We start from the raw sequence: 13,697 nt of genomic DNA, 5'->3' as shown, positions 1-13,697 counted from the left end.
GGACACTGCGTGCTGCGAAGACGTGGACAGCCTAGAGTGAAGTCCAGAGTGGGGGAGGGATGGGGTCTGGGGACCATGTAAGTTACTTGCAATCGATTGTGGACGGGGCCGCCTAGGGAGGCAGTGAGCACCATCCTGGGGGCCATCTGGGTGAAACTGCACCCTCAGAATGGTGCAGAGGGAGTTCCCACACTGGGTGGGAAGGTCACCTCGGGGTGCAAGGATCCCTTCCAGCTGAGAACCGTGAGGGTTCGAGTCTTGGCCATCGTGCCTGCTTTTTTTTTTTTCTTTTTTGTTTGTTTGTTTTTGTTTTGTGGGATCTTTGGGGATCTTAGTTCCCCGACCAGGGATTGAACCCAGGCCCTTGGCAGTGAAAGTGCGTAGTCTTAACCACCGGACTGCCAGGGAACTCCCGTGCCTGCTTCTTGCTGTGTGACTTGGAGGAAGCCAGCTGTCTCTCTGGGCCTTACTGTATAGGGTGACAATGCACGGTGTCCTGGAACGACCTGGGCTCTGGAGATGGCCAGACACCTGACTCTGTCCCTTACACACCGTGAGACCACAGGCAGTTCCTTACCCTCTTTAAGCCTCAGTTTCCTCAGGTGACACCTCAATAATTCTTACCTCATGGAGCTGTTAAAGAATTAAATGAGACAACAGGTGTAGAACGTTTAGTCTGATCCCTGGTTCACTGAAGTGGTCCTCCGTAAATGGCAGTCCTTTTTAACTGAGTCATTTCTCTCAGGGCTCAGTTTTGTCATCTATAAAATGGGAGTAATACTGTCTAACTCTTCACTGGGTTGTTTTGAGGCCTGAGTAATATTATTATTCTCAAAGCATTTTGGAAATCACAACCTACTCCTCCAACACCAGCATTTGCTAGCACTGCACCCTCACATCAGCCGCCTCATGTCACCCCGCGAGCTCTCGAGGGCAGGAGCCCCACCAGTCCTTCCTCTTCCTGAAAACTTACAACTTCCAGCTCACGCCCAGACCCTCCACTGAGCTTCAGCCCCAAATATCCATCTGCCTATTTGATGTCTCCCACTTGGGTGAGTAATAGATTCTTTGAACACTACCAACGTCCAAAGTGAAACTCCTGGTTCCCCAGCCCCACCCTCCAAAACACCCTGTTCCTCCCCTGCCTTCCCCAGCTCAGGAAACCACCTCACCACCACCAATCTCTGAAGCCAAAATCCCAGGAGTCACCCTTGACCTATCGGATCCACACAAAATAGCATCCCGGACCCCACCTTCACCCTCATCACCACGCCCCCCCACCCTCGATGCCTGCAAGGACTTCCCACTCCTTACTCCTAGTCCATTCTCCCCACAGCAGCTGGAGGGAGCTTTGTAAAGGGTCAGTTGGGACCCTCGCCAGCCTAGAACCCCCAACAACCTACCATCATACCCAGCACACATTCCAAACTCCTTGATCTTGCCTACGAGGCCCTGCAAAAGCCAGTCCTGCCTGCCTCCCCACCTCACCAGTGATCTGTCTCCCGCTCACTCTGTTCCAGCCATTTCACTTTCCCCTGTACCCTGAACAAGTCAAGCTGGTTTCCACCTCAGGACCTTTGCACTTGCTGTTGCCCTTCCCTAATCTCTCCCACTGCCTTCTTCATGCCTGACTCATTCAGGTCTCGGTTCTCAAAGGCCACCTTCTCAGTGAAACTTCTCCTGACCACCCCATTAAAAGTGGCTTCCTCCCTTGGGACTTCCCTGGCGGTCCAGTGGTTAAGACACTGCGCTTCCACTGCAGGGGGCACAGGTTCCATCCCCTATCCTGCATGCCGTGCAGCGTGGCAAGAAAAAAAAAAAGTGGCTTCCTCCGTCTAGGACAGCGCCCTGTGTCATTTTTTTCATTACACTTATGCAAAAACCATCTTGTTTTGCTGATATGTTTACTTGTTTACTGTCTCGCCACTAGAACATAATGTCCTCAAGGGCAGCCACCTCTGCCTAGTTCACAGCTGTCCCCTCAGGGCCATGAATGAGCACCTGGCATACACAAGGTGCTCGATAAGTATTAGTTGAATGAATAAATGACTATGATTATTCCAGTCCCTCCATTAGGGGAAGCTCTAAAGGTTGGAGGTGGTGGGTGGATAGAGGTAGCCTGTCTGTAGCGTCGGATCTGCTACGTACCCCTGTCCCCCAGAGGTTGGCCCTGCCACATGGAGCCCACGAGGTCCTGGCGACTGGGGCAGAACACCGTGGAGCAGAGAACCATTCAACAGGGAGAAAAAAACACCTACCTGCCAATTGCACATTACATTCCATGCTACCTCATGCTAAAATTCCAGGACAGACAAGCAACAGCAGATCCCAACCCAGGAGTCCTGGAGTGACTGGCATGCCTCTGGACCGGCCCAGCTCCTGGACTCTGGGGCCTGTGGTGCCAGGTGGGTGGCTGAGCTGACCTGGCATCCCCCACCCCTTCTCCAGCAGCAGGACCCATCTCCTCCTCTTGGGGACCTGCCTTCCTCCACTCTCAGGTCATGCAGTCCAGGTGGGGCTGACCCCACCTTCCCGGGAGTTGGGGGCAACGACTCAAACCTGGCCACTGGGTGTGTTTTATCTCTCTGGGCGGGGTGGCTGCAAGTCTTGAAGTGCTGGTACCCATTATGCCCGACCCAGAATGAAAAGGGAGACAGATCCCTGGGGCCAGGCCTGATGTGAGGCTGGGCCTTTTCTGTGATCTGAGCCAAACAGTCCTTTTTCCTCTTCAGCTGCCTAGAGTGTGGCTGTGGCCCCACTGACACCCACTCCTGGCTCATTCTTTGCTGCCTCTCACCCCTCACCTCCCCAAGCCTGCCCTGCTCTCTCTCTTGGCCTTTACCAGTCCCACGCCTGGAACCCTTTCCCCAGCTCATCCACCTGGTAAACTCCTACTTGTTCCCCCCTCGGTTCAGATACCACCTCCTCCAGGAAGCCTTCCCTGACTCCCTCAGACACAGCCCCCTTTCTTTTCCCGCATCCCCACCACATCCAGCAGGTTTCTCTGGGAAACCCTTCTTCACTAGGTCCTACCCCCCTGAAAGATCTTCTCAAGCTTTATTTGCCGTGGTCATGTTACAAAAATAGGGACGTTCCTCCCCGCCCCCACCGCCGCTGCTCTCCAAATACAAAATGATGTTTTAACAGTTAATGTAAATTTTCAGTCAATGCCTACCCTACCCCAGGCATTCTGAATTACTCCCCTGGAGAGATGTCTTCCCTACCCTTGATTGAAAAGCTGCAGCAAAACATCCCTCATTGATTCAGTAAACGTCTGTGTGGCCCCCTCGGTAGAAAGCATCATGCTGAGTTGAGTGCTGGACACACAAATTGTAAACCTGTATTATAGGGAATTCTCTGGTGGTCCAGTGGTTAGGACTCTGTGCTTTCACTGCCGAGGGCCCGGGTTCAATCCCTGGTCAGGGAACTAAGATCCCACAAGCCGAGGGGCGCAGCCAAAAAAATTGAAAAAGTCAGTGGTAAAACTGTATTATAACTGTCCCTTCTGTACAGGCTAGGGAAATGCAAGGAAGGTTCCTGCCAAACTGACCGACATTCCTTTGGAAGTTGGCATTAGAGGCACAGAAGGGGGACTTTCCCTTCGTACTTTATATAATTTTAAAGTGATAGGGTTATGGATGCTTTTTGACTTTCTTATTATTTTTCAGGTAAAGCATTTCTTAGTGGCTCATTGGTGTGTCTGTTTCCCTACAAGACAAGGAGCCCCTCTGGGGACAAGGCTGGGTCTGAGTCATGCCTGCTTCCCACCAGGGCTTGACGCAGGAGGCGGGAAGTGTCTGCGAAACGAGGGCAGGACAGAGCTGAGCAGGCACAGGCAGTTGCACGGGCAGGCAGACGACACAGGCTGGGGAGCGGGTCAAGCCCAGGGCCGAGGCCGGCTGTGGCTGCAGCGGGCAGCGAGGGCAGAAGGACGGTGGTCCCCACCATGGCCTGGGCGCAGTATGGTGACCGGCTCATGGGCTGTACGGGATAAACACTGGTCTGTTGGGGAAGTGAGGTCACAGGGTGACAGAACTCCCAGAAAACAACTTCAGCCCAGCTTTGCACTTGCAGGACACAGATGGAGATCAGAGCTGAGGGAAGCTGGGGCAGGAGGAGCGAGAGGAAAGGGCTGGGTGGGAGGGATTCGAGGGGACCTTGAGAATCAGGGCCTGGGCAGGTTACAGGTGGCAGAGGGTCAGCCTGAGGCTGCTGGTGTCCGTAGGGAGTCCGGAAGAGGTGGTTCTGGGGGGGTATGAACAGAAGGAGTGCCTGCCGCTCACAGGGGCTGAGGGCCTGGCTGGGTCTGCGCTAGGCTGCCCCGTCCCTCCTCCCTCCCTGCAGCCTGTGCTCCTTCAACAGACATTTCCGAGGGCGTATGTGGACACAGCCCTGGGTGATCAGGGCTGTGGCAGAAGGAGAGGCAATGGGCTGGGGGCCCCCAGAGGAGGCAGGAGGCAGGAAATCAAACCAGCTGGAGGGAGGGAAGTCATGGAAGACTTCCTGGAGGTGCAGGCTCCCAAGCTGGGGCTTAAAGGATGGAGAGGAGCTCTCCAGGCAAAGGGAGGGGGCTGACTTCCAGGTAGAAAGGAGAACAGGAGCAGGAACACCAAGACTGGAGGAGCCCTGAGCCTCGACCTTGCTCAGCGAAGAGCCGTGTGTGCCACGAGGCAAACAGATCACCGGCTGCTGGGGTCTCTGGTGGCCGGGGTGGGAGGGGTGCCAGTTAGAGGCAGCAGCCCCAGATCACGTGGTTAGAGCCCTGGCTTCCAGGCTGGCTCTTCCACTTGAGCTCACAGTGTGACCTGGGGTTAGGCAAGTCACTTTGCCTCCCCGGCACCCCCGCCCCTCCCCCCTGCCAGCGCCTTGGCCAGGATGAGGATTTGTGGATTCAAGGAGGTCACGTTAGCATAGTGCCTGGTACAAAGGCAGCACCCAACAGACTACCTATGGCAACGGTGGCAAGCCAGGCATTGGGAGGATCTGTTTGGAAGAGTCGCTACAAAGCAGCGAGGCCAGCTTGCTCTGCGTTTCTGCAGAGCCAGGCCCAGCGGCAGGAAGCTCTAAGGAGACAGAGACGCACTCAGTGTTAAGCACAGCCCCAAATGGGAGTGCTGGTCAGCAGTGGAACGGGCCCACCGAAGGCCGACCGCTGTCAAGGGGACAGCCTCGCGGGCGCTGGACAGCTCCCTGGTGTAGACAGCGTAGGCCAATCCCTCGCTGTAGGACTCCCCAGGCCCTTCACTGCCCTGGAACACGGGCCACAGACTCAAACGCTCTATGGCAACCAGGTTAACAGCACAAATGGGTGACATGGGCAGGGGTGGAAGGAAGGGGTGGGCTGGAAAGAGCAGCCTGTCGGAAGAGGAGGCCTGCCCAGCTTCTACTCTGCTCCCGCCAACCATCCTTATGGGAAGTCTGTTGGCCAATATCATGGTTGAATCGTGTCCCCTAAAAAGATATGGTAGGGGACTTCCCTGATGGTCCAGTGGCTAAGACTCCATGCTTCCACTGCAGGGGACACGGGTTCGATCCCTTGTTGGGGAGCTAAGATCCCACATGCCGCGTGGTGCGGCCATTAAAAAAAAAAAGAAAGAAACGGTAGGAGTTCTAACCCCTGGTGCCTATAAATATGACCTTGTTTGGAAACGAGGTCTTTGCAGATGTAATCAAGTTAAAAGGAGGTCATTAGGGTGGACCCTAATCCAATGACTGGTGTCCTTATAAGAAGGGGAAATTTGGACACAGAGACAGACACACTCGGAGAAAAGATGGCCACATGATGACAGAGGCAGAGACTGGAGTCATCCATCTACGAGAAAGCCAACGATTTCCTGCACCACCAGAAGCGAGAAGAGGCAAAGAGGGATTCTCCCCTAGAGCCTCAAGAGACACCCCAGCTCTGCTGACACCTTGATTTTGGACTTCTGGTCTCAGATGATACATTTCTGTCGTTTTAAGCCACCCAGTTTGTGATACTTTGTTATGGCAGCCCTGGAAGCTAATACAGCCACTCATGCATGATTCCACGTAGACCAGAAGTCTCCAGAATGGGGAGAGAGAATGCAGAGTTTCCTAACTCACAGACCACAGGCCCCTTTCTGAAAGAGCGTCTCACTGGAGGAGCCAGGGCGCTCGATGTGGGGCACCGATTCTGATTCTCAGCCTTTCTTTTGTATCCACACAGGTGCTGTGCATGGAGGTGACCCCTGGTTTCCTCTGCTGTAAACTGAGGATAACATGTCAGCCTCCCAGGTGACTGTGAACCCTCAGCGAGATGCACAGAAAGCAGAGAGTCGGGCACGCCCCTCGCGCGGAGGGTGTCCTCCTTCTGAGCCTCGCTTTACCCCTCTGAGAGATGGGTGGCAGCATCTCCCGAGGCTTCCTGGGGTTGCCGGGGGCTGCCTGGCCCAGCGCTGGTGGTCAGAACGGTCCGCGTGGACCAGCCAGCCCCCTGCACCGCCTCGGCTTCCTCGGGGCCTCCGCTGGAGGGCGCGTGCTCCCCGGGGCTGCCCTTACCTGTGCTGTGAGCTGGATGGGTTGGGACAGGGTGAGCTGTGGGGTCCCGGGGGGCTGGCTGGCAGGCTGTGGTGGCGGCAGGTCGCCTCCCCCGGAGGAGGCTGGGGGCTGCGAGGTCGAGGAGGAGGAGGAGGAGGAGGAAGAGGAGGCAGCGGCGGCCGCGGCGGCCAGGAGCTGGGCCTGCGCTTGCTGCAGGAGGAGCTGCTGCTGAGCTGGCATCAGCGCCGTGAGCTGTGGGCCGGGCGGGGGCAGCGGGGGCCAGAGGAGGGGCATGGGGGGAGCAGAGAAAGCAGACAGGGGTTAGCGCCTGAGCCAAGCGGGTTAGGGGGCGGGTCTTCCAGGAGGACAGAGGAGGGCAAGAGGCAGGCGTTGAGAGAGTGGCCACCCCAGGCCACCAGTCCTGTAACAGACGGGAGGGGGCTGGCCTGTCCCTGCCCCCGTGCACCCCAAGTACTTACCCCAGCTAGCTGGCTGCCCGTCAACATGAGTTGGGCCTGGGGCAGATGCGGCTGAGCCGGCTGGGGGGGCAGGGGTGCCGCTGGGGCTGAGTCACTGCTGGGGTCTTCAGCCTTGATCTGGGGGGGAGAGAGGCAGGGTCCGGGACCCCAGAATGTTAAGTGGAGGACAGAGAGAATGCCCACCTGTGAACCAAAGAGAGGGCACGTGTGTGGCAACGGCAGCCCCGCGCCGCCAAGGGAGAAGACTGGGGTGCGGAGGCCAGGCCCGCGGGGACCTCGGGCCACCTTTCTGGCCTCAGTTTCCGCACCAGTCAGAAAAGGCTAACACACCCTCTGCACCCGAACTCCCGACAGGAGAGGGTCACCTTTGGAGAGCGCTTTTACCCTCCTGGGGGTCAGTTCCCCATCTTTAAAATGGGAAAGGATGCCAGTGGGGGCCCCGGGACATCAAAGAAGGGGGTCCTGTGTGCCACACCCCTCATCTGCTTCAGCCAGAGGTGGACCTCTTATCTGTCCAGTGGAGTAAGACTTTATTGGATGAAAGAGGATTAGGGTATGAAATAAAAATCACCGCCTTAGAATATGGGTCATGAATTCAAAGCCTAAGGAAGCAGGCAGACAGCACAAATGGGTGATTTGGGCAAGTGTGGACGGAGTGGGCCGAAAAGAGCATGCCCGCCTGCCGGAAGGGGGAGGCCTGCCCAGCCCCACCCTGCTTCTGCCGGCAAAAAACCAAAGCAAAAATGCTGCAGGACCAGCAGCAAAGGACGTCTGCAGGCCACATGTGGCCCAGGTGCTGCCAGCTCTCAGCTTCCACCCCAGAGTCCGCTGAGCCCCTCCTCCTCTCTCTATGGAGGATAAAGATGCATCTCGCATCCACCACGTAGGACAGACCAGCTTAGAGGGGTGCCAGCCTTCTCCCTCTCCTACCTGAAAATACCAGACAATGGTGGCCTTGCCTGAGAGGTCTGCTGGTGAAAGACACATGGGGTGGGAGGTGTGGCTTGATGAGTCGCCCACTCTCAGGCCCAGAGGGGACATTAGGGATCATCCTTCAGCCCAGTGTCCCAACAGTGTTTTGCAAAAGGAGATCCAGAGAGGGAAAGCATCTTGTGCAAGGCAACACAGTGACTTGGCAGGAGCGAGCGTGGCATTTGCAATACGGACTGAGACAGACAGACAGACAGAGGCCTGGGAAAGGGCCAAATAACAGAGGGTGAGTGGCATGCCCCAAGGGATGGGATACAAGTGTCAGAAAGTCTAAGGGGTACAGGGATGCAGCGTGAAACAACAGTAAATACTAGAAGTCAGGGCAGTGGCTGTCCTGGAGGGGAAATGAAGGGCCTTCTGGAAGTCTGGTCATGTTCTGTTTCTTGATCTGGTGCTGGTGACACAGGTGGCCAGTTTGTGAAAATCCACAGAGCTGTACACTGAGGATCTAAGTGTGTGTCATATTTTAATTAAAAGTTTTTAAAAAACCAACACTGCGTGCCATGGTGAGAACACTATCCCTCTCGGGGCTCTTTCCTTCTCTCTCTTTTAAGTCTCCAATAGGTGCTAGGACGTCTCTAACACCTTCCAACCCTGGCTAATCGCCCCTTTTAACAAACAGAGAACCGGTCTCAGGCTTATATCTGACAGTAGGCAAGAGTCTCTGGGTACATTTTAATAATCATTGTATTTATTTCCATGGCAAGTGATTCTGGTTTTCCATTCATGAAATTTCCATTTAAAAAAACGTTTTATTTCAGCTGTTGAAAAAGCAAGACAGCTCATGAGTTGATAATTGTTGAGGCCGATTGACAGGTACCTGGATGTTTGTTTTCGCTATGGTCTTCCTTCTACTTTTGTATCTGCTTCACACTTTCCATAATAAAATGTTTTTTTTTTTTAATTGAGCCAATTCAACAAAATTGTGATGTAAATAATTGAACACAGTGGTGTGTGCATTTGTCTGAAATCATGATGGAAGCACATGAATCACTGCAATTAGGGAAAGACTGACACAGAAGAGATGCAGTGAGGTGGGGCAGCAAAGGCCAGGAGCGGAGACCAGGTGTGGATGGAGACCCAGAGCCAGAGGCCGCTGCTGCGCTCTCTGCCTCAGGCTTTCCCCGGGAAGCAGGCCCAGGCTGGGGAAGGAGAGCGAGAACCCTTTCTTCCTTGGGCCCCACTAGTCTCCTAGGGGAGAAGCAGGGCTGCCGGGGAGCAAGGAGAGGCTGCAGAGATTCAGCTGAGGGAGGGCTGGTGCTGGGGGTGGGGGTGACGGACGCTCTCGGCTCCCAGGGCTATGGCCAGAGCCCAGCCTGAGATCAGAGGGAAGACGGTCAGAGTCCGAGCCCTTCTCCCTGGGTCCCGTCCAGCGCCCTCAGAACAAGACACCCGCCCACCAAGCAGATCAAGGCACACCAGCCATGGAAGGGACCTCAGAGATCCCCCTCTCCACCCCCCACCCCCATTTCCCATGTTAGAGAAGAGGAAACCGAAAGGCCAGAGTGGGGGAGTGATTCTCCCATGGTCACAGAGCAGTTCCTGGTGCCCACGCCCCATCCTTCTGCCACCTTTGGTCAGGGTCAGGAGTCCTGCCCGTGCCTCCTCCTCTGTCCCTGCCCTCTGTGCCATCTTCGGGCCTCTGGACCTGCCGGCTGCCCCCGCCACACTGGAGGGTGGAGACCTGGGCCCCAGACACCCCAGGAAGCCCAGCAGTGCCCAGGAGCAGGGCCCCATCTGGATCTGGCATTTGCTCTACGTGGTCACTTCCGGCCTCCCCACCGTCCTCTCCTCCAGCATCCTCACTGGGCCTGCCCTCCCCTCCCCGCTCCCCAGTCCTCCGCTGGCCCCTGAGTGTGTGCTTGGGGGGATGGGGGGGCGGGGCCGGCCCCTGTTCGGTCAGGGACGTTGGGATGGGGGCGGGGCCCTCAGCTTCCTGTTGTTCATCGCCCTGGGGCTCTGGGGGGGATTTCCCTGGCCACCCCCACTCCCCCAGGGAAGGGGAAGGAGCCCTGGTGAGTCACAGGCCTGGGGCGGGAGCCCGAGGGTGAGAAGGGGCGGCGGGAGGAGTCCTGTCACCGAGGTACCAGGCCCTGGGCCCTCTCCCAAATGCCAAACCCGGCCCATCGCAGGACACCTCTCCCCCTGCCCTGGCTGCCCTGACTGCCCTGACAGGTGCTTACCTTGGTGCTGGGGCCAGTCGGGGACACAGAGAACGGGGAGGTCTTATTCTGGGGGTTCTGCAAAGAGCGAGTTGGGGTGGGAGATGGGAACAGTGAGATGAAGCAGCTTCTGACACCCTGCCCCTCCCCCACACAGCTCCCCTCTGCTCCCTTCTCCCCCTCCCCCTCCCCACCCCTCCTGCTCATCCACTCCCTCCTGACCTGATGGTTAGTGTCTGGTCCATTTCTTTCCGTGTCTGCAAGGAGAGGGGCAGGGTGAGTTGTCACGAGCCACCCCCAAAACTCCCCCGGCGCACCTGCCCTCCGCCCGTGGTGACCTCTGCCCTCCCTGCTCCCTTCCCCACTCACCTGTGTGCTCTGATGGGGAGTCCAGACCTTGCTTCTCGGCCTCCAGGGGCTTAGACATTCTTATTTCTGGGGACAGAGGAGGGATGCAAGTGGGGTGAGGGTGCAGAAGCCTGAAGAGCTCTGGGGCCCCTCCTCCGGCACCACCCCAGCCTCTCCCCAAATACTCCCACACCCCCTGCCGCCTTGCAAGTGTCTCTTTCCGGGAGACATGCCCTCTGCTCTGAGCCTCTGCTCTCCTCCGGCAGGACAGGAGAGGTCCCTTCGGGCCCTGGGGATCCCCTTCACCCCTCCAGGAGGTGGCACAGGGAGGGTCAGCCCCCGACCCCCCGTGAGACCCTGGGGCAGGGTGGGAGGGTCGAGGTTGGCCGTCGGTCCTGACAAGGCTCTGGCCGCCCAGGGGAAGACTGCTCCAGAGCAGCGAGTCAGCCTTAGGCTTCCTCTCAGGCTGCCGCCCTGGCGCCCGTCCTGCCTCACCAGGTTTCGGTGAGGCATGTTTTCCACTCTGAGTAGGGCCTGGGAGGTGTGAGGGGACTGCAGCATCCCCAAAGGAACGAGTCGTCAGATCTACCGGCGGTGATTCAGCCGCCCTCTGGCCCCCTCCCCGGCCCACCACTTTCCTGTCCGTACCCCACTCCCACTGGCCTCCCTTTCAGGGACTCAGCACACAGATGGCCCCACTCTGATCTCTGTGACCCCGACCCCATTCGCTTCTGCCCCAACCTTGTCCTCAAACCTAATCTTAGACCTTACCTGGGACTTCAGCCTTGAATTGCAGCTGCACACCCCAATCCAACCTACGGTCCCTGCCCCTACAGACGCGATCCCACCCTATAGTTCCGCAGGGCCGAGGAAATGAAAGGAGGTGGCCGAGGGGAGTGGCGAGCAGGGGACACAAAGCAATGGAGACAAACCCCCGTCCTCACAGCTCTCTGATGCTGGTCACAGGAAGGTGAGTGTTACCAGGGCCAAGCACAGCGCCAAGTATGATTCAGAGCTCACGCCAGCAGTTGGTGCTAATATTACCCCCATTTTACAGAGGAGGAAACTGAGGCTCCAGGGGGGGATGGCACCTCCCCAAGAACACAGTGAGGCAGCAGAGGCACCCTGATCGGACCTGGGTCTTCGTGACTCCAAGGCTCCCACTTCCAATCAGTATCTCTACGGTCTCTGATGGGCCCGTCGTGACTTTCACCACCGTCATCCCAACCCAAACTCACCCTGACTCCGACTTGAACCCAGCCCTTCCTGGTCCTAGACCCCCGCACAAATCTGGGTTTCTGCCCGACCCGTTCTGAATCCCCTTTGCCCACCCTGATTCCCAACTCCTGTCCAGACGGCCCGAGTCCTTCATCTGACCTCGACTCCCAACTCGGCCTCAGACCTTACTCCTGACCCTGACTCTGACCCTAAAGTCTCCCCTACAGCTCACTCCAAATCCCCACCAAGACCCCACCCTATCAAAGGAGCTATCCAACTCTAGCGTGCTCTGCGTCCAAGATATTTAAAGAAGGCCAGCTAGAGAGAGAGCTGGGACAGCGTCACCAACTGAAAAAAAAAAAAAAGTCCAGAAATTTTGCAATTACTCGACATGGCACGCCACTCGGATTTAAAATTCCTGATTAAAAAGCCAGGTCACACACTGCTGGTGGGGGTGTAAATCAATACAAGCACAATTCAGGAAAGCCGAGCGGTGCCCCTTCCCTGTGGCCCAGCACATCCACTCCCGGGCGTCCATCCAAGAGGAAGGAGCGTCCTGCCCACCATCACCACCCCCGGCACGCGTGTTCCCAGCGGCGCTTTCATAACCACTCCCCGCCACTGGAAATAGCTCCAGGGCCCATTAACGGGAATGGGTCAACAACACTGGTACATCCATACAACGAAATACTCCACAGCCGGGGAAAAGAACCAACTCCTGCATCACACACACTGAATCTCGCAAACATGATGCCGGGGTAAAGACGTGAGACACAAAAGTGGACAGACAGGAGGACTCCAATTATGTGAAACTCAGCAACAGGCAGGATGACATCAGATGATTAAGGTCCGATTAGTGGGCACCTTTTGGGGGGTGCTAACCGGGAGAGGGTGTGAGGAAGCCTGCAAGGGGTTGGAAATGTTCTGTTTGGTGGTTATGTGGGTCTACACATATGTAAAAATTCATCAAGCTGTACGCTTAAAATTTGAGCACTTTATGTATGGTATGTTTTCACAAAAAAAGAAAAAAATTTTGAGTTGGGACTTCCCTGGTGGCGCAGTGGTTGAGACTCCACGTTCCCAATGCAGGGGGCCCGGGTTTGATCCCTGCCAGGGTACTAGATCCCACACGCATGCCGCAACTAAGGAGCCTGCGAACCGCAACTAAGGAGCCCACGAGCCACAACTAAGGAGCCCTTGAGCTGCAACTAAAGGAACCCACGTGCTGTAACTAAGGAGCCAGCCAGCCTCAACTAAGAAGCCTGCCTGCTACAACTAAGACCCAGCACAACCAAATAAATAAATAAAATTTTAAGCTAATAACAATAAAAATAATAAGCCAGCATATAGTCCTATTAAGGCATAAGCTTATGAGTGTTAGGGTGCAGGTGCCCAGATGCTACAGGAGCTCAGGCCCTGTTCCTGGGCACTGGGAAGGGGGCAGCAAGTGGTTAAGGATGCTGAGAGACACAGGAGGTCACAAACGGAGCCAGGGGATGAGGCCCCCCCCCCCCGACTCTGGTGCATCAGACGTGGGAGTCCTGACTGATCCTGGCTCTAAATCTCCCAGACCTTGGCCCTGCTCCAGGCAACCACAAATCCTAACGTGGCCCTAAATCCCACCCCTCCCAGCATCCCTGAAAGCCGTGCCCCAGCCCTCTCCCCGGCCCCTCCCTCCAGCCAGTGTCCACATTGCCACGGGAGCTCCTCACCTGGCCCTGAACCCTTCCATGGCTCCCCGTCTCCTAAGAAAAGCCCAGGCTCCTCATCCTGGCCTTTAGGGTGTGACCCTTGTCACCTGCTGCTGCCCATCTCTTGCCACTTATGCAACTTTCTCTTCAGCCACGCCAGGTATCTCCCTCTGCTTGACGGGGAGTCCAGACCTTCAGGTTCTTTACTCCCCACCTAGCTAGCGAACGCCCCTCCTGCTCACAGACCAGGGTGGCCTCTGACCTCACCTCCACCCCAGAAAGTCCATGCTCATTCTCAGCCTCTCTTATGT

The 13,697-nt window shown here is 56.6% G+C and overlaps 1 protein-coding gene across 8 annotated transcripts in view; it reads right to left on the bottom strand.

Annotated features, from left to right (window-relative positions):
• Window positions 1-13,697, bottom strand: part of POU2F2 (POU class 2 homeobox 2) — a 28,899-nt gene that overhangs the window by 10,370 nt on the left and 4,832 nt on the right. For 3 of the 8 annotated variants that reach the window (XM_068527595.1, XM_068527599.1, XM_068527600.1), the window contains exons 2-5: window positions 10,499-10,564; window positions 10,352-10,386; window positions 10,151-10,207; window positions 6,978-7,094 (exon numbers count right to left, since the gene is read on the bottom strand). In XM_068527595.1, coding sequence (XP_068383696.1) covers window positions 6,978-7,094; window positions 10,151-10,207; window positions 10,352-10,386; window positions 10,499-10,564 — 275 coding nt within the window. Of the gene's footprint in view, window positions 1-6,519; window positions 6,751-6,977; window positions 7,161-10,150; window positions 10,208-10,351; window positions 10,387-10,498; window positions 10,565-13,697 lie in introns of those variants that run through there. The other 5 variants (XM_068527596.1, XM_068527597.1, XM_068527593.1 and 2 more) reach the window with 3 other exon arrangements.

This window comes from Eschrichtius robustus, chromosome 19 (assembly GCF_028021215.1).
Source record: "Eschrichtius robustus isolate mEscRob2 chromosome 19, mEscRob2.pri, whole genome shotgun sequence".
NCBI lineage: Eukaryota > Metazoa > Chordata > Mammalia > Artiodactyla > Eschrichtiidae > Eschrichtius > Eschrichtius robustus.
Note: the sequence above shows the minus strand (reverse complement) of the source record. Positions and strands in the feature narration are given on the sequence as shown.